We start from the raw sequence: 20822 nt of genomic DNA, 5'->3' as shown, positions 1-20822 counted from the left end.
AACGATTCGATGAGTTACTTGGCCATGCCTTTGAGCCGAATGCCTTAAAATGTTGGAATGACAGAAATGGTCAAGGCGCTTTTCTACCACATTCGCCTGAGGCTCACTACTACAACCCCGACAACATGCGTGCCGAACATTGAGAAGATTTCTACGTTCGGTACCACTCTCACGCCTGAAACCCCTTCAATTTTTAGGAAGAAATATTAAAGTATTTTGGTTCCCACGTGGACATTTTACGGCGTAGCTGTGGAAAAGTTTGAGAACTGTTCATGGAGCACGGAGGTACCGATCATTTGAAAGAAGCTTGCACCATTGCCAAAGCATGTTCCTTAGTGTACCGCCAATGATTCATGCCCGAAAATACTATGGCTGTCATAAGCCCTCAAACGAAGAACTTTGTCAAACGGCAATACTCGATCAAAGCCCTATGCTGACTACATTACTTGTGCGAGAAGGAAGGCAAATGGGCCCATTATGCCAGAAACGGAGGAGGTGAAAAGACCATCGAAACTTATTCGGTGGGTGGTTTGAAAATACCAAGATCGTTTACGAGTTTAACGGTTGCTTATTTTACGGTAGTCCCATCTGCTACCTACAACGCGACACTAAAAATCAGTTTTTGCAACTTACCATGTTCAACTTGTACCAGTACACTTGTCAGCAACGTTGAAAGTTAAAACAGCAAGGATACCAAGTGGCGGAAATGTGGGAACACGAGTATGATCATCATTTGAAATACGATCCGGAGTTTAAACGCATCGTGGAAAGTTACAACTTGGTCGACCCACTGAACCCGCGGAACAATTTGTGCGGAAAACGAACGAATGTCACATGTCTGCTGTATCTTGCCGACGAGGAGAAAGGAGAATAAATCAAATACTTGGATGTGTGTTCGCTGTATCCTTACATGTGCAAATATTGTCACTTTTCTGCAGGGCACCCGATATTGCTGGCAAAACACATCGCCCTGGACAGCATTCGATAATACGAAGGCTTGATTAAATGTAAAGTCTTGCCTCAAAAAGACTTGTATCATCCCGTTTTTTCATTGCCAAGGAAAGCTGATGTTTCCCTTGTGTCGTAATTGTGCTGAAACGTGCAAACATGACCGACATTGTCATCACACCCAGGAGGAACGCACTTTGACGGGAACGTGGGTCAGCATTTAATTTTTTAAAGCTCTGGATCTGGGATACCAACTGTTAGAAGTGTACGAAATTTACCAGTAAAATACCACATGGGTGACCAAAGTCAGAAAGTCATTTTCACGGACTATATGGTTGATTTTTTAAAACTGAAACAAGAAGCCAGTGGCTATCCTTCCTCGTGTTACACTCCCGATGACCAAGATCAATTCAAAGAGGAACGCTGGATACAGGGAGGTATCACTTTAGACCACACTGAGAAAAACGAAAGAAGGCGGTCATTTGCTAAAGTGATGTTGATTTGCATGTGGGGTAAAATATCACAACGTCCGTGTTTACCCAGGACATGGTATTTGTCCGATCGTTTTCGCTACATCCAGATGATTCACGACAAAATCAAATACATGAAACACGTGGACATCCTTCGTGAGGACTTGATCATAGTCAATTACGAAGCAGAACTGAACTTTGTAGAGGCTGACGAATTTGAAAATGTTATCATTGCGGCTTACGTGACAGCCCATGCTCGCTTAAAATTGTACGAATCATTACACCATCTTTGTAGGAGATCGTTTGCTGTATTTTCACACAGACAGTTGCATCTACGTCGATCGTCAGGGTCACCGTCACCCTGTCATCGATGGAGAGAGTTTAGGAGCCTGGACGGACGAGCACTCCAACGATTAGATGCTAAGTTTTGCTAGTGGCGGACTTAAAAAATATTGCTACGAATACCGGGACCCCCAAGGAGAAGTGCTGACCGAGTGTAGAGTCAAATTATTCACTCTAAGTTATCGCACCAGTCAAGTGGTGAACTTCGGGGTATTGAAAGAAGCCTTGCAACGTGGACAGGATCAAGATTTTAAAGTGACCACCTACCAACCTCACACGATTGTACGTTTTTTCCACACAACAAATCGTCAGTCGACGTTTGGGAAAAGTGTATGAAATCGTGTACAGGAAGCGAGTGAGACTTCCCAGTCACTTTATGTTGCCGTACGGACACACTGATATAAAACATTGGTTCCAAGATTATAGCCACCAAGAAGGAGGATGACGTCGACACAGCAAGAATCGAGTGAGAGATCCACTGAGAACTCCAAGTTCAAACCATATCATTTTCCAGTCTTCTTGCCTGACTATTGTACTTGTGCCAGTCGGTTAGAAACGTTAAAAAAATGGCCTACCGATAGAGAAGGATTACCTACTTCGAATGCTTTAGCTAGAACAGGATTTGTCTACTTTGGACCTGCGACTGGATTGGGATACGAAGGTCAGTGTTTTATTTGTGGTCTGAAGTTGCGAATTGATCGACTTATCTATAAAAATTCAGGTATTCTTGAACATACTCGATGGTCTCTGCACTTTATATGGCCTTTCCACTGCTGTACATTTATGAGAGTACCGTACAGAAGGTAGTACCATTCTAAAGGAAGAAGAAAGGAACACTTCCAAAACTAGACATAAAAAGGGAATGATTAACAAGCTCGAGACTTCATTATGGCTAGTATAAAACGGAAAATATCCAAGACCTATAATTCAATGTAACTACCATTGCCCAGCGAGAAAGATGAACACTTTTAAAAAGCAAGTATCAAGCGAGAGAAAACTCGAGTGCGATACTGTGCCTTGAGATTGCAGGGATGCCGTACGCCGTGACCTCAGTGATTCAGTACCACATCCTGGGAATTTTGCTATGACTACTACTACCACACCTACCATGGAAAGTGATGCTGTGCATGTCAAACCCGATGGAAGCGAAGGCGATGCCACTCGATATCGTGCACCTTTTCATTTTTTTTTTTTGCTTTTCATGGTGGATTACATTATGCACGTGAAACCACGCTACTGCCACCCTACGGATGTCGTCCAGCCTTCAGCAAACTGCTGAAGATTTCATCGTACCCTCATCGATATGAGCCTGTCAAAGACTAAAATTCGTTCCCTGTGCGTTTACCTGAATACTGCGATTTTAAAAGTCAATTCCAAACCTTCCGTGGAGGATGGCCTAAATATCTGGGACGACATATCCCCGAAGAATTAGCCAGATGCGCATGTATCTACTTGGGCGAAGGGGATGAAGTCAAGTGTTTCAGTTGTGATGTGTGACTTCACGAGTGGGAGCAAAGATTCGGCTTACCTGGAACATGCTCGATGGTCTCCTTAGCGTCATTACTACCTTTAGTGGAACGACCTCAGTAACCTCTGGATTGATGCTTTACAAGATAATATTCGTGGTTTGCCTGTGGATTTGAGAGAATACATTTACCGAGATTGTTCAAAACACAAGTTCAACGCAAACAAAAGTTGCATCCGTTACGTTACCAATGTTGATATCACTGGTTCCTGAATGGTATAAGAGGAATGATTCATTTAGAAACGTTCCATCGGTCAAACAGTGTTGAACTGGACGAGGCTTTAGTGGCTATTCATTCTACTACTTAAAAGGTGGCAATACTACATGGAATTCCAATGGAAGGATTACCAAAATATTTTACGCTATCCAAGAACCCGTCACCGATGAAAACCATTCCCTTCAGGACAGGACATTCATCGACATGGACGTTACCAAAAAACCAATCCGGAAGGATACCTGTATGACTGTACCAAGTGTAGAGACCCTATAAGAACATTATACACTGTCACTAGGACGCAACACCTTCGTCAAAACAAATGTTTTACAGAGACTTGTTTATGTTCCACTTTCATCGCTTAGATGTGTATTTTAATGATGTATTAGACCATTTGGCTTTTAAGTATTTTGGTCTTTCGTGTTTTTACATTTTTAAAAAATCTAAACGTGTCCTGAAAAAAGTATAAAAACTCTTGTCTTGTCTGCCTTCGTGTCAAAAGTGATATTCCATGCACTATGGCTATGTCTGCTGTCCCTGCTCCCTCTTTCTCCACTTTTAAAGTCATCGATGAAAACTAAGATCGTGCTAGATGGGAGGCCTTGTATCTTCTCCATTCCTTTAACATGTTAATTGACACACCCAGCGGTTCAGGCACAACAGACTTTGTGCAACGTTTGATCAAACATAAACATCATTTAAACGATCGTCCACCTCAACGAATCGTGTGGTGTTACAAAGAGTGGTAATCCACGTACAGTCTCTTGCTAGAAAGTCAAGGCGATTCCATCGTGTTGGTGGATGGCATTCCTGGCGAAGACGGCGTGATCGTGTCTGACCCAAGTCAAACCCATCTGGTCATCTTCGACGACATGTTAGGAAAAGACGAAGAGGAAATTAAATTGTGGTTTACGAGCAAAGACATTGAATTTTGTCTGGGAAACACATCCCTTCGTTTAGCTTAGCCCGTCAGAATTACATTCTCAAACCACCAAAAATGTAACACTCCAATCCAAGTCAGAATGTTCCGCACTAGTCCGCCTTTATTAATAGCTATTATAGAAAATATTATTTAATGACCCCCATTTGAAATGGCCCAGTATGTTCTCCGGCTTGTCATAACTCTCTAATTCCCTAAACTTAAGGATACAATGACATATATGTAGGACCGTTATCGAATGGACTGTAATTAAAATTCAATGATGCCCCAACAGAGCAGATCCCATCCCTTGCAGACAGCAATTTATTGTGATTCTATCCCACAGAATGTACTGAAAAATTATTTCTACAAAATTATGCACAATTATAATAATCTAGAATTTCGGTCATAATTCATGATTGTTACTTTGCAGAAGTATTGCATACTTGATGGAACTGAATCACAATCAATTGAATTGAATGTAAGTCACATTTTTGTCCTTGTTGGCTCAACGCATAAGTAGTTACCGAAGTCATGAAATAATCCCAGGCAGCCACCATACCAGTTAATGTCTCCCCCGTCTCTTCATCCATGTAAATATTCTATTCTTTTGTATGATTGTATGTATATATCTATCTATCTATCTATCTATCTATCTATCTATCTCTCTCTCTCTCTCTCTCTCTCTCTCTCTCTCTCTCTCTCTATATATATATACATACATACATATGCAGCGGTTCAAAAGTCTTCATCGCCTAAGAATTAATTAGTATTTTTTACATAATATTGATGAAAGAATAAGGTACCTATTAGGAATGTGGTTCTGTGTCGATGACAAGTGAAACATTTCGGAATCTTTAAAGTCCATGTTCTTTGATGATAGTTTGTCCCACGTACACACGTACATTAAGACAAGATTTGAGGATATGTATATAACACCCCTGCCACATAATTGTATGGTTGCTGACAACTTATCTTTACTTTCGACTGTTTGTATAAAGCTATTTGACTGTAGAGAGGTGTCTTTTATACATGATGATAACTTAAAATGTCGACACTTGTCGCTTGCGCTACACTTCCTAAATGTACTTGGCCACGTCATGACACTCACATAATAATGAATATATTACCAACTTTTGATCAGTATGCGTATATTTGTACCAAGGATCCAGCCTAATTGAAATGAAGATTTAGTTGTCAATAAATAGAAGCGACAGCCATTAACAATTGTTCATGTTCTGGTGACCATTTATGTTTGCTATCCACATAACAGAAAAAGATTTTGTATTTTGTGAAAGTTACGTTCAGAAACGTTTTGTTCCGACTGACATTTTTCTGTTTGACAGAATGCAAGCTTGGAATTTATTTATGAAACAATTGGTTAACTGAATATAATGTTACTTAGCTGTATTGCAGGTCTTTTAAGCTTACCGTATGTCGTAGGTTCATTAATGATCGTATTCAAACCAAATGGTTCATTGTGTAGTTTCGTTTATATACACAAGTTCAAAATCAATTTTCTCATTTTGACAATGATAAAAGAGCGGTTAATATCTATGAGAAAAAGACCCAATACAATCTAAAAAAAATTTATACTGGAGACAGGATACTAACTTAAAAAGAAATGGTTAGCAATGGCGTCAACTGGTAGAATAATTTGAAGGAAAAAAGAAACCAAAATATAATCTGTAACAAGACAAGGATACAAATCAGGGCAGGTTGACTCAGAAAAATCAAGTCGAACAGTGTGATTGTGAACATGCTACAAAAGAAAAAGTCCGTTATGTGTAATAATCAGACCTTCTAATTATAACAAGGATTTATTCTTGTAAATATTTGGAACTTACCAGAATGAAAATTTCATTAGGTAATAGTTATTTGTAGTAAATGCTAATTGTGACTTGAGGTCATGAATACGACTATGTAGCATTGTTACTTGGAAAAAAAATATTCGTACTTCAAGATCTGAGCAAAATCAATGGGATTATTTTTGTGTCCAGTTTTTTATTTGGGTCGGAATTTATTTATTCAAAGTATGTAATTCAATTGACTATTCTCTGGAAATACAAAGTGATCAAAAATAACATTCTTGGAAATAGACTTGGATTCATAGGGAAATTTAAATAAGGACATATTCGTGGAATGTATTATTGTGATTCAACAAAATATTGTTGGCACATCACTACAACACAGGTCACCACAGGTACATGAATACGTCCAGCTTTATATTTAATTTCGAATATCTCTAAAGTTTATTCAGAACTTTAAATATTAGGACTTGTGTTAAAAATTCCATGATTACGTGGGATTAATTATCAATACAGTAGGTTCCTTTTTCTACGTTTTTACGTTGCATTCTAAGGAAATAAATTGTTTTCAAATTTTACAAACTTTTATGTTCCCATTTTTTCCATTACTTAGTGTAAGTCCATCAAGTCGTAATAGTATGTATGTATGTATGTATGAATATATGTATGTATGTATGTATGTATGTATGTATGTATGTATGTATGTATGTATGCATGCATGTATATATGTATGTATGCATTTTTTCTTAAATTGTACGAATAATGAGTTTTGTTGTTTATTGTAGGTTTCAATTTCGCTGTCAATAAATCTGCTTATCAGTCGTCAACAACGACCTGGAACGGTTTCAACTGGACGGCTGATAAGGCTGTAGATGGTAATACAGATGGAACAAATCCTGATGTATCCAAGACCTGTAGTGCAACACAAAATGGTTTTGGCGTCCATACATGGGAGGTTGATATTGGCTTCCTGATTATTGTAAAGACCATAATGGTTTATGGAAGAAGTGATGGCAGTAAGTTTCCTTCGTTATTAGAATGCAGGTGCATCTTCTATCCTTTAAATGATTATTTTAACAAAGCTTTAGCAAACATAATACTAAGCCCTAAAACTAAGTCGAGCGTATGAAAGGTAGCGACATTCATGTCGTAGTTTCACGTACCCTCATTTGTCCTTTTGAATAGGTAATAACATAACTGCAATATATCTTTGTCAATGTGTATGTATCAATAAATACATTTAAATAATAAAAAATGAAGATAACAAACAGTGAAGCAATATATGTACACTCTTTGTGCAGACATGGGTATGCACGTTACTTGTCTCATGCAAGATTCCATCGTCTCAGATACCTATATCAGATATATGTATAAGCAGTGAAAAACTGTCATGAAACGAAACATTTGTATATAACATAACTTTGCTTATGCTTATATGTGTTAAAGTAACCATATACGTTGATAAAAACATCTGAATAATTATTCTAAAAGGACTATTTCTACTTTAGTGGATCAGCTTTCTGGTCTTAAGGTATTCCTCGGCAATGCTACGACACCACGGTCTGCTAAACAACCGTTAGTAGAAGAACAGCCAGACAACAATCCACACACATTTAGAGTTAATGATTCTTTAGCCCGGTTTATATCAGTGATACGACAAAACGAGAAGATTCTTACCATTTGTGAGGTCGTGGTCGATGGTGGTAAGTGTATTAGCATAGATATGTACCATATTCTATCTTTATTGATAATGGAATGACAATGCAACTATTGCTTTGTATTCCGCTCGTCATTGTTCGAATATTCCATTTCAATGAAACTGTAATTTATTCAACGTATATGTGATTTAATTTGCTATTTTGCATTCCTCCACAAAAGAGGATTGTATTTTTTTCTTGCAGCATTTAGGCATTTCATTTACTGAGATAATAAACAGAAAAATCAGGTTGCCTTGAATCAGTAACGTGACATGATAGATGCAAAATTAAATTTAAAGAAGTAAGACTAGTTACAAGCTAGAAATTAGGTATTAGATCAGCTAGAAAACAATTATCACTTTCTGTATCTTCTGGGTCCAGCATCACATAAGATACGTGCGGGGTATATAGAGGCTACATTTTATCGAAACTTCGTCTTTAGTTCAAAGGTAAAATCACAAAGCTTAGTAATCATACACATTGAAGGTACAGTTCGGTGTATAATGTTTGCCAAACATTGATGCCCGTAACTTATTGCTACGACTCTAGGTCATAAATTAAGTAACATAAATAAGCAAAACCAACAATTTAGGTAAAATAAACAAGTTATTTATTTCTCTGCAATCCAAAAATAATCATAAGTGACTTATCAAAAGTCCAACATGAAATAATAGTTCAATGATTTGCAATAGTCTTGATTGTTCTGATGCACCATACTAATGCAATATATAATGACTCCGAACGAGTTTTCAATAATTCAAATATAATGCGATATACAAAGTCAATGAGCTCTTAGTAATATTTGAGTAATTTAAATAAAGAACTCATCTCGAGTCAAATCTCAGTACGGTCATAAACTCTGATAACAAATGGATTCCAGGGAACGAATTGATGAGTTATTTGTTTTTCAAGACCCTATTTACAAATATTTTCACTTGATGTAGATGTGAGTCATTGAAGTGGAAAACTTCAATCAATTCGCAAACAAGTCGGGCCAAAAATGTTCCGAACACAAAAGTTGTGCAAACATCACTCTTGACTTCATTATTGAATGCCCTTATGTTTTGTTTATGAGGGAGAAATAGTACTTTTTTGACCGAACCGCTTTTGTTCTTTCTGACGTGGCTTAAGACGGAGAGCATTAATACATCGAGTTATCAAAATAATCGTAATGTACATCTGTTTTAAAGGACGTGTTAAAAACCAATGATGCAAACTATTATTGTTGATTTGATTTAGAAAGGACCTTGATAAATACCTCATCCTCGAAAGTAAATTAATGGAACGTGTCATAGTATCTCAGCTTGGAAATATGTTAAAATTTTCAAATTCGCTTTAGAGTGAAAAGTCCGTGTACTTCACATTCTTGATAAATATCGACTATCCTAGTTAAAAATATTTGTTACAAATTTCCTTGTCAGAACTTGGATATTTTATTCACGAGCGGCATAATTAGATCTAGTAAGCTTTCTTGGATGTTGCTCAGAATTTATAAAGAAATTGTTTGACAATTACAGTATCATATATTCTGCACTTGTAAAATGCGATTTCGTGTACTTTCTGAAACATACAATTGGTATTTCTGCACATGTCTTCTGGTATTTCTTCTCGTTATGATGATAAGACATTGACGTATGGGGTCGATGAAGGATTTAAATTTCAAAGTGACAATACATATCTGTAAATTCACAGAGTAAGAATTTGAATTTAGCGTTTAATGGAAATAATGCATGCTTGCAATCTCTTCTGAAGAGGTTAGAGCAAAATTGGTCAATGATATCAATTTCTTATCATAAGTTTCAAGTGAAATTACATATGTGCGCCTGTTAGTGAGAGACACACATCGCGCGAGAGATTTATCGGGTTCATTCGGGACAACCTTACAAGAAAAGCAAAATCAACTGCGAAAACATACACATAGTAATGTTGCATTGAATTATGTACACAGTTCGGAGTGACAGGAAGGAGACAGTACATACATATAGTATAGTCGTCTTTGGCAAAGTGAATAATCCTATAGCTAATGAAAAGATAAATAAACGTACGCAGCCAGCATTCCATATTGAGACAATAATAGAAATGCATTTCTTTTTTCAAATTATAATATTCGCTGTTTTGATGTTAATGTTATATAGGGTAGTACTGATTAGTGCGGGGGAATGGGAGCAGATTTTTGTTGATTTATCATACATTTTGATTCAAGTACAGTTTTCTAAATACCAGTATATAATCTGCATACTGATCTTTCGTTTAGTCTCCATCTGATATGTTCTTTTATGTCTCATACAATTATTGTAATGATACCTTTCATGGTGATACAAAAAGTTACAAAACATCAATGGCATCAACATCTTAATATAAAACTAAATATTGCGTCGAAAGCTGCGAACATGGAAACTATATCGTTCTCAACGCAAACATTTTTCGACTCGGATTATATTTTGTATTTACTTCGTGCAAGTTGAAGTGTGATGATATTCACACAGACACAGACGCACACACACACACAGATATATATATATATATATATATATATATATATATATATATATATATATATATATATATATATATATATATATATATATATATATATATATATATATATATATATATATATACATACACACAGAATCAAATACACGTCTGAATATAGATGTATATGGTCCTTGAACGGTAACTAGATACAACATCCTTTTCTTGATTATGATGCTATAACTGCAATTTAAAAGCCTGTTTCCGGAGAGGTATATCGCTTGAATGTTGTCATTTCATTGGACAGGCAGCTTATTATTACCATTTAGTCACGTATTGATACACATTAGTCGATATATGTAATCCTTGATATACTTGTGATAGAACATCTCTTTTTCTTAGAGTGTCAGAAAGGAACATTTGGCGATGGATGCAATGGATTGTGGGCACTGTCTTAACGGCAACGATAGTTGTAATAGTACAACCGGACATTGTAGACAGGGATGTGAGAGAGGATGGAGTGGTATAACGTGTAAAGAGGGTATGTCTTATTTAACTAAAGCTTTCCTAAGTTATTTCTAATTACCGGTGGTTCCAGCATTCTAGCGTTGCAAAAGAAAATAACATGAAGAACCTACTTGCAAGATAGTTTTGCTGAAAAATAAAATTATCAAACATTTTTACGCCTTTATTGTAAAATAGATTTTTGCACAAACTGATTAGTGCACAGTTTTTTATGTTTTAATTACAAGCTGAAAGGTGCTTAAAGGAGTTCTGCCTTGATGGTTCTTAGATGAAAATGTTTAAAGGAATTCAGCCTGGGTGGTTCTTAGAAGAAAATGTACCCGAAGCACTATTTAAAAGTAGGTCAGTTTAAAGTGAATGTTCTTAATAGAATCGTGGGAAGAAGACGCGAATAAATGGAATTATTGTAAGTAATGCACGTCATCTTTGACACAAAACATTGAATGATACGACATTTTAGGAATTATATACTGTGGTATGGTAACAACAACGATTTCATTGATCCATAAAGCTCAATGGGAATGAAGCATTGAAAAGACCATTTCATTGCTTAATAAATCATTTAATTTCATATATAAGGTGCCATTGTCTAACTTGATTATATTTAAAATAAACTACAGGAAGTATATCGTTTATTTGGTGAGGCAAATTAAAACAATCTAATGCATGCACGAAGATGAGAATTGATCATGGTTGCCAGAAGTTACGAAATAAAGAAAACCCCTACCTGTATCATTGACAATGATTACACCTGAAATTAATATAAATGCTCTAATTATTTGCCTATTAAAAACATTGCAATTCGATGGTAATCGTAAAGCACGATACGGATAGATACACAGCTTACACTATGCTCCAAACCATTTATGACAGATGCATTCTTTTCCAAAAGAACTGATTTTATTTTCTTATCTATTCGAATTGTTATTATAAGCTTTATTAGATCATTGTTCAAAATGTGGTTAGATTAAAGAATTTTGTGACAACTATCTAATGTGAAAAATCGTTCTGTTATAATGTGATAAAGGAACATACGGCTATTGATGCAACAAAATATGTGGCATGTCTTTGACCATCCATAACAGTTGTTCAACATCAAACGAAATATACAAATATGACTGTGAAGCTGTGTGAACAAGCATTCCAATCTGCAGATGCAGCTATACTTTGAAACAATCTTTAGTTTTTACTAGTTTGATCTTGTTCCCATAATTAATTCTCCTATAACATGGTCGCCTTTTTATTGGTGTCACGTTTATGTGAAATTCGTTCGTTAAATATCGTAAAACGTCACGCTATATATGTATGGGAATTCTTATATAAGTAAGCATAAATGTAATCTCTCATCGGTAGATTTCAGGACACATGAGCTAATATCTTAGTTGTGTATAACGTTAGCTGGTTACCGTGTTACGTTTCAAAACTTGTATTAGATAATTAAAGGCTTTAGAATGAGTGGAATATGTTCAGTGACTCTTATTTTCCTAAATTTTGTTTATTATTTTGGAAAGGATTTCTAATTGTAATAGTTTTGTCTCCTAAAAGATTCATTTAAATGAAAATTATAAGGCATGTTATATAGTGATAATAACGCTGATTGTTTTCAATATTCACCATATGTTCTTGATATGCGGGAAAACTGCATACTGATGTCTACAGTTTTTGGGATGAGAAAGTAGAAGATATAAATCTTAGAAAAATTCAAATGGCTTTATGTGGGACCAAAATTTACCTCTACGGGAGGAACAACTTCAGTTTTCCTCTACAGAAGGAACAATCCCAATCGTTAAAATGAGCTAAGACGCTTAGTAAAAGATTGCTTTCCTTACACAGTGTGAAGCAGGTTTGCTTTTCAAAATAATACAGGTACTATAATCTAGTGAATATATTATCTCTGTAAAGTTACGTTCAACAAAGTGTCTGGATTTTCACAATTTAAATTTTGTTCCGCGAGAAAATACGAAACTGTTACCAAAAGGTATAATGGCCATATAGCCTTTCATTCACTGTGACTATCCTAAAGTTTTCTAACGTATTTTGTTAGGTTGCAAGACAGGAGCATACGGCTACGGATGTAATGAAACATGTGGCATGTGTTTTAGCGGCAACAACAGCTGCTCTGGGATTGACGGACAGTGCAATCTTGGTTGTGAAGCTGGATGGCAGGGAGGAACGTGTAAACAGGGTATGTCACGTCCCTCTGGAAAATGGAATCGTAATTTCGAACAATGTGTATGGAATATTTATATATTGTTAACAAAGACAATGAGTTTCTGGAATTTAAACATTTGCTTTTGTCCGCAAGAAAATACTCCACATGGATGGGAAGATACACTGTTCCTGGAGCCTTTGTATCAAGGGAAATCTTAAAAGTGTGTTTATCCTAAAATGCTGTGAAATATATTGTTTCCTCTAAGGATGCGATATACGAGCATAAAGCGTACTAAATAGGACATATAAACAGTCGGATTCCATAGCCGTATACTCCTGTACATTATCCTAAATGGAAACAAATATGTGACATCATTTTTAGATCATAACATTTTTAATAAACCATGTGGCATGTGTTTTAGCGGCAAGGGTAGCTGTTCAACGATTGATAAAGAATGCGAGGTCACTTGTGAAGGTGGATGACTGAGCAGAACTTGTAAACCGGGTATGTCACGTTCTTAGGAAAATACAGCTGTAATCTCAAACATTCTGTGAGTTGTCATATTCAAAGCAAATCTGTACATCATACAATTATATGTCTGTATGCATTATCTTTGTGACGATATTGGTAACAAAGTCAACGATAAATAAAATTTTAAAAAAATCCGCAAGAAAATACTCTACAGGGATGGGAAGGAAAAATACTTATATAGCGTTCTTTAAAAAAATAAGAATGGTGTTTATCCTCAAATAAAGTGAAATAATTTGTTTCCTTTTAGAATGCGATAAAGGAGCATACGGCCACGGATGTAATGAAACATGTGACATGTGTTTTCGTGGCAACAACAGCTGTTCAACGATTAATGGACAGTGCCAACTCGGTTGTGAAGCTGGATGGTGGGGAGCAACGTGCAAACAAGGTATGTCACATTCGGAAAATACGGATATAGTCTCGAATAGACTTTAAGTTTCATTTTCAAAATAAATTTGCACTTAATACTAGTACAACCCACTAACCATGCATTAGTGTTTCAAGAATAAGAATGTGGAATTTCGTAATTTGATTTGTATAGTGCAAGACCTACAAGAAGTATTGGTGAAATGTCAATACATTATTTCTTTTAAAGAAAATAACAGTTAAATTTATTCGCAGATGCAGTTTCGTATTTCATTTCTTTTTGGCATCTGTAAAACGAACATGTAGCGACAAGTTTAATTAAACTTGTGGCATGTGTTTTAGCGGCAACAACAAATGTTCAGTGACAGGTGGAAGGTGACAGGTCATTTGGAAATTAAATCTGCTCATAACTCCAGATAATGCCCAAAATGTATTTTATTTGAACGACTGCTTTCAAAAAAGAATCTGGATTTTCAGAAATTAAATATTGTTTGCACAAGAACATACACTGACCAGAAATTACAAAACACACACATCCTCTTTCAAAGGTATTCGCAATTTGTGTTCATGTCAAAATATCACTTTGTATTTCGTTTTCGTATAGTGTGCGATAAAGGAGCATATGGCTACGGGTGTAATGAAACCTGTGGAATGTGTTTTAGTGGGAACAACAGCTGCTCTGCGATTGACGGACGGTGCAATGTCGGTTGTAAAGCTGGATGGCAGGGAGGAACTTGTAAACAGGGTATGTCGTATTAAAATTGAAAAATGCAGATATAATCGTAACCAAATTGTAAGGTGTCAAATTCATAATAGATATGCACATAAGACTAGCACATCGCCTAGAATACACTACTTTTGAACAGCTACTTTTAGCAAAATTTCGGAATGCTCAGAATGCAAGTAGTGTTCTTGTGCAAAGAAGATACTCTGTTTGGATGAGAAAGTTGAGTACGAATACAATATTATTTCAAAGCTAATTAAAAGATTTAGTGAATCCTAAAATGCTGGTTGGCATTTTGTCTTTTTAACATGCCAGAAAGGAACATATGGGTATAAATGCAACAGTACCTGTGGCATGTGTTTAAACGGTAATAACAGCTGTTCAACGACTAACGGAGAGTGCACACTCGGTTGTAAAGCTGGATGGCGACAACAAACTTGCATACAGGGTATGTCATATTCTATTTTCAAAATGTATATATCATCTCGAAACAAAATGTATGTTGTCATTATTTAAGCTCTCTTTTTCCTGCGTTTGTATCTAAAAAATGTAACGCCGAAGTGACATCATTGTGAGAAATGTTTCTGTACTTTTGTAATAAAAGGATGCACATTTTTGATTTTGCATTTGTAAATTAAGTTTGAAATAACGGAGGACGGGATCATCAGTATATTTCAGTAAATGATAATTTATATCCTTATGCTCACATTATTTGGCAAATTTTCCTGATGATGTGCTACTATGTGCCTTTGCCGTGATTAATTATCACTAGATTCGTCTTTGATTCGATGCTATTAAAGTATTCTATTTGTTAGAATGCTAATGATGTTATTAATTTAAGGGAAATATTAATGATTTTTCTTGTCACAGAAATTAATTAATAAATAAAATAAAGGGAACTATTTTATACTGTAACGAGAGAGGTTTGTTTTAATATGAATTGTGCATAATGAGAACATGAAATAGTTCGGTTGCATTTGTTCGTGAAAGGTGTAAGAAAATTGAAGCGGAAGATATCAAAATGCGAAAGTCGAACTTCAAGCAACGAAAGCACAATCTAAAATGAAAGATTCTTGCAACGTTTCTCGTATAAATTGGATAATAATCTCTGCGAATATTTACCATCTGTTTATAAGTGCATCGATTTCGATGTTTGAAACTCGCTTTGATGCAGAATTGCTCTGATCATACTGTAGTTTCATTATAATTTCCTTTTAGTGCGCACAATACTAGATCCAAGTTTCAAGAGTTGTTGGATTTAAAGATATATTTATTATGCAAGAACAGTTTCAATTGCAATTTCCACGTGACTAAAAAGCACGTAGTCAGAAGGAAAAAAGAAGTGCATACCTGTTCTGAAAGCTTTTTTGTTTTCCTGTTTTCTAAGAATGAGAAAGGGGAATATGCGGTTTTACGTAAGACAAATTTTGTTATCTGTTTAAAAGGTGTCATTATTCGTTGGTTGAGCAACAGACGGGCAGTGCATGGACGGTTGTGAAGCTGGATGGTGGGGAGGAACGTGTAAACTTATGTAGTCAGTATTCTAAGGCAAAATAATATGCGCAACAAGCTAGACTGTCATTCGTTTCACATTTTATTCTTCGACATGTATTTGTCTTCGCACATTCAAGCCAGAATTAATCGTAATTTTAAATTACAGTTGGTCCACCCTATGCAATATTATAGTCTAGGTGTCTAAGTAAGTGAAGTCAATTATTTTATGATGTTGATTTCAGTAAAACTGAGCTGATCTAACAAAGATGTAGGTAATTCTGATTATTTTAAGACGTGTTACGTTGAGGGTTGCAATTAAGTGAAAGCTAATGGTTTGCTTATCAATTAAATGCGGCAAAATCGACACTCGCGCACTACTTCGCTACAAGATGGGTTTGAAATGAATATATGCGATTAAAGACGATTGCAACAGTGTGAGCTTTCTTTTTTGTAAGTGTTCTAAATATTTAGCTGACAATATTAAGTATTTGGCATGTGTCGTGCTAGTCCCAATTTTTGGTGATAAAGTTAGGGGATCGAAGAACCCTTAGAAAATATACAATAATATAACTACTTATATCAGATCTTTGAAAGGGACTTTGAACTATCAATTACACCCTCAGTTCGTATGAACAAAATGACTGCTTGAGGGATTCTCTATAGGTAATGCAACTAAATTGTTTGAATATTCATGAAGTAAATAACGTCAGATATATTATTGAAATCGATCATATTAGAGTGTGGTTCATGGCAATAACATTTTGAAAAGAACCGAATGAAATATCAATGTGACTATACGATCATCATATTATTTACGAACTATATTTATTTCCTGTGAAACAAAATTGGATATATTTATTCTCTGATGTAAACGCATTCAGCTATTATTCATTGAATATAGGATTTAATGCCAGGCTAAATATCTATGAAAAGTATATTATCGGGTAATATATTAAAAAGAAACCATAAGACGAGATTCTTTACATAATGCTTTCTTGTCGTTAATTTTCGGAGTGTTATGTATATTTAATTTACATTTTTTTAATTATGTTTATTTTGTTGTCATTATGTTATATGGGTAACTATATTTTGGACTTGATTGTGTCGAAAATCAAGTTAATTTTGTACCTGATCTGACTCATTGATTTTGTTTTTGTAGTTGTTTCAAACTTATGGTCACAAATTAAGCAACAGACAAATAAAAGCCAACTAGGTATGTAAAAGTTAAAAACACCAACTTATTTATCATAGATATAATGAAAAAGCGTGAGGAACTTCCAGTATTATGAGATGAGTCGAAACTAATCCTTTTAAAGATCTATAAAAGTCGTAAATGAATGAAAAGTTACTTATAAATTTCAAAACCGGAAATCTTCTGGTCATCCAACATCCCTGACATTATCAAGATGGCGTTGTCCAGAATTTCTTTGAATAACGTATAGCAGTTCTAGAATAATAATATCGTGCAACCAAGGAGCACTATCTGTTTCCACTAAACAGTGCAAAAAACATTTTATCTCTTATCTACGTACAGCATAAAATACGTCTGCTGACATTACAAAAAGAACACGAGACATGTGAATGAGTTCAAAATCGGAATGAATCTGATTGCTCAGTTCTCTCTTTATATATACCATCTATTGCAACTGTATTCAGCAAAAGACCTCACGTGAGAGACAACACTACTCCTTTTGCGTCGATTTTGCCTATTCATATGACCTAGCCCAACCAATAGGAAGTTACATAATTATTCTAGAAACGTCGAAACCCAATCTGCCACTGAGAAATTAAGCCATGTGCGCCAGCAAGTGTTATTATTAAGATTATTATTAATAAGTGTCAACACATAAGTAAGCATATATTTATAGATCCTATATAACTACTACACTCTTAAGATCATATCACGTGTCAAAAATTAACTAAAGATATTATGTACGATATATAGCCATGAAGAAATATTTTTAAAATTTAATTCAATCATGTATCAGGAGTTACCAAAAATGTAGATACACATAACATTGTAACATTGTTTATCTCAATCTCAGTCTAGAAGTGGAAATACCCTAAATGAAATGCAGGTTTTACCCGTTGTTTATTACTTTTTATATAATAATTTTAGAAATGGAATTCTAATTATAACTAAGATTTCATCTTGGAACATTTGGAACGTTCCAGAAGGAAACTTCGCATCAGGAAATATAAATAATAATACCTCTAACCCGAGGTCAAGAAGAGGACTATGTAATATTGTTTTTCTAACATTAATTATTCTTGCTATAAGATCTTAATAGAATCGGCTGTATTACTGCTGTACTCAGTGATGCATTTGGGATGGAATTCCTTTAATTCAAACTATTGCTCCCTGGAAGAAAAAAAATGCTCGACAATAGCATTCCTGCCAATAGAGACTGGACTCTAAAGCAAATTTCAAATGAGGATATAGTCTTGGATTGTATTATTTTGATACAACAAAACCTGTTGGCACATCTACACTTCATGGGCCACAACAGTCACATAACACTTCCAGCGTTGGATTTAATTTGGATTTCCACTAAAGATCATTAATAATTAGACTTTGTTTTGTAATTCTAAGATTATGTAGGATTTAGTTCGCAATACTGTAAGTTTCTTTTTTTTTATTTTCACTCTGTATTCTAGGGAAATAAATGATGTGTTGAAGCTTACAACGCTTGTTACTTCTCGCTCTTTTATATTACTTATTTGAAGACCAGAGGGTAATAATAGCAAAATTAAAAAAGGAACCCATAAGATGCGATAGATTTTATAACGCCATTTGCTGTTCATTTTCTTAGAATGCGAAAAAGGGACGTATGGCTATGGATGCAATGAAACCTGTGGTAAGTGTATGTACGGCGCTCAAAGTTGTTCAACCATAAACGGAACGTGCATATATGGCTGTCAAGATGGATGGAAAGATGAGAAATGTACACAAGGTATGCCATGTCACATTGAAACTGATTTTAACATTTTCCATTCACTGACCAAATGTCAAAAATTCTGTAATACGTAATTCATCTCCAAATCGTCAGTGACATCTTTCCATGTGGATTACTGTTATTACAGCGTGTTTCGTAGGTCTGATATATGTCATAGCGATATAGTTTATATATGTTGTACAATATATATATCATGGCGATTAAGTATATGTGTCATAGCGATCTAGGTTACATATATCTAGACACTGTTGGTTACATTTTCAGTGGCGATGTAGGTGATATATGTTACGATAATTCCACAGGGTATTATTTGAGTGGTTATACAAAACAGTGTTTAATTTTCCCAAATAACAATATTTATAATATATTTGTCACAGAAATAATATTTTCTTGAAGTATGTTATACGCTGACGCAAATTTAAATTGCTTTATTCAGAAATTTTCATTTTATTCAGAAATAAGTATGTCACCCTCTCCGTCAGACAATGGTATCATAATCGGTGTTGTTGTTCCTGTTGTCATCGTGATCATAGTTTTAATCATCGTCCTTGTCGTTTTGAGAGTGAGGAGAAGACGAAGGTAATAATTTAAGTAATGTGTCAATATGAAAAAATACATCTTGCATACGTGCTAGGACTCTATGTTTTTAACTAAGCAACAGAAAAATACATTTTTTAAAATGTTAAAGATAATTTTATTTTGTAAGTTGCAAGTTGAAAATTTAGTAGGAAATTACAGTATTGTGAAAATAGATCGCTAATAATCAATAAAGTTCTGTCATTCATCCAAAAGAATAGAGTGTTCTGAATGCAAGCCCTAGTTCACTTACATCAACATATATTTTAAATGATTGGTTGCAATGTTGATCTGAATGAACTGGCGCACTCTTAAGTATGGCTTTTAATTTAGCGAACTCCTCTAGTTAATTGTCAGACAAATGAAACTTACTCAATAAAATCAGCAGTGATGGAAACATATGGGAAACATATTCTATAATATTCAGCCATACATAAAAAACGCACTAGATACATACATTTAACTGAAGGGCACTAGGAATTCAGAGACAGCACTGAAATTAACTTTTACAGGTTCATTTCACCATGTCCTATAATATGGTCTAAATATAACACAAGCATGTGAAAACGGACTTTCATTTGAAACAATTGTCAAATTCGTATGAAACTGAATTGATCAAGGAAATTCGAATGGTTTTCCAATGATCTGTCCTGGTGTTGTTGTAGATGGTGACGTCATTGATAGACGTATCACAATGATAAGGACCAGATGATATAATGTTCATTATACGCTGGAATGTTGACGGAGAACTTTTCTTATCATGCGGCATCACTTTATATTGATAAAGTCCATATGGATTTTCAAATGCCTAAATTCATGTAAATCTTTCCGTGAGTGGAACGTTTAAAAATCCTTTGAAAAGGTCATGCTTTTGACATAGTTTGCATTTGTCAGTGCAGTCCCTGATTCTTGGTGAGGGAAATGAACCCGTTTCGGTGACACTGTTCACTTTTAAAATGAGTAAACATGCAGAAATTATTATCCTGTTTCATCACAAGAATACAGGGCAAATTTCAGTTACTTTTGTTTGGTTCAAACACTCTCTAGCACGTATTGAGTTTCTTTTTTCCAAATATTTTTACTTGGGAGGATTAATTCA

At 35.1% G+C, this 20822-nt stretch overlaps 1 protein-coding gene across 2 annotated transcripts in view; it reads left to right on the top strand.

Moving 5' to 3' along the window:
- LOC149796570 (receptor-type tyrosine-protein phosphatase alpha-like) overlaps positions 1–20822 on the top strand; it is an 89618-nt gene that overhangs the window by 43805 nt on the left and 24991 nt on the right. For both annotated transcript variants that reach the window (XM_089961270.1, XM_089961269.1), the window contains exons 2-9: positions 7012–7242; positions 7735–7929; positions 10801–10939; positions 12968–13108; positions 13854–13994; positions 14577–14717; positions 19004–19144; positions 19603–19726. In XM_089961270.1, coding sequence (XP_089817396.1) covers positions 7924–7929; positions 10801–10939; positions 12968–13108; positions 13854–13994; positions 14577–14717; positions 19004–19144; positions 19603–19726 — 833 coding nt within the window. In that variant the 5' untranslated portion in view covers positions 7012–7242; positions 7735–7923. The remainder of the gene's footprint in view (positions 1–7011; positions 7243–7734; positions 7930–10800; positions 10940–12967; positions 13109–13853; positions 13995–14576; positions 14718–19003; positions 19145–19602; positions 19727–20822) is intronic.

Source organism: Sinohyriopsis cumingii, chromosome 6 (genome assembly GCF_028554795.1).
Source record: "Sinohyriopsis cumingii isolate HCF-2022 chromosome 6, ASM2855479v2, whole genome shotgun sequence".
NCBI classification, from domain to species: domain Eukaryota; kingdom Metazoa; phylum Mollusca; class Bivalvia; order Unionida; family Unionidae; genus Sinohyriopsis; species Sinohyriopsis cumingii.
Note: the sequence above shows the minus strand (reverse complement) of the source record. Positions and strands in the feature narration are given on the sequence as shown.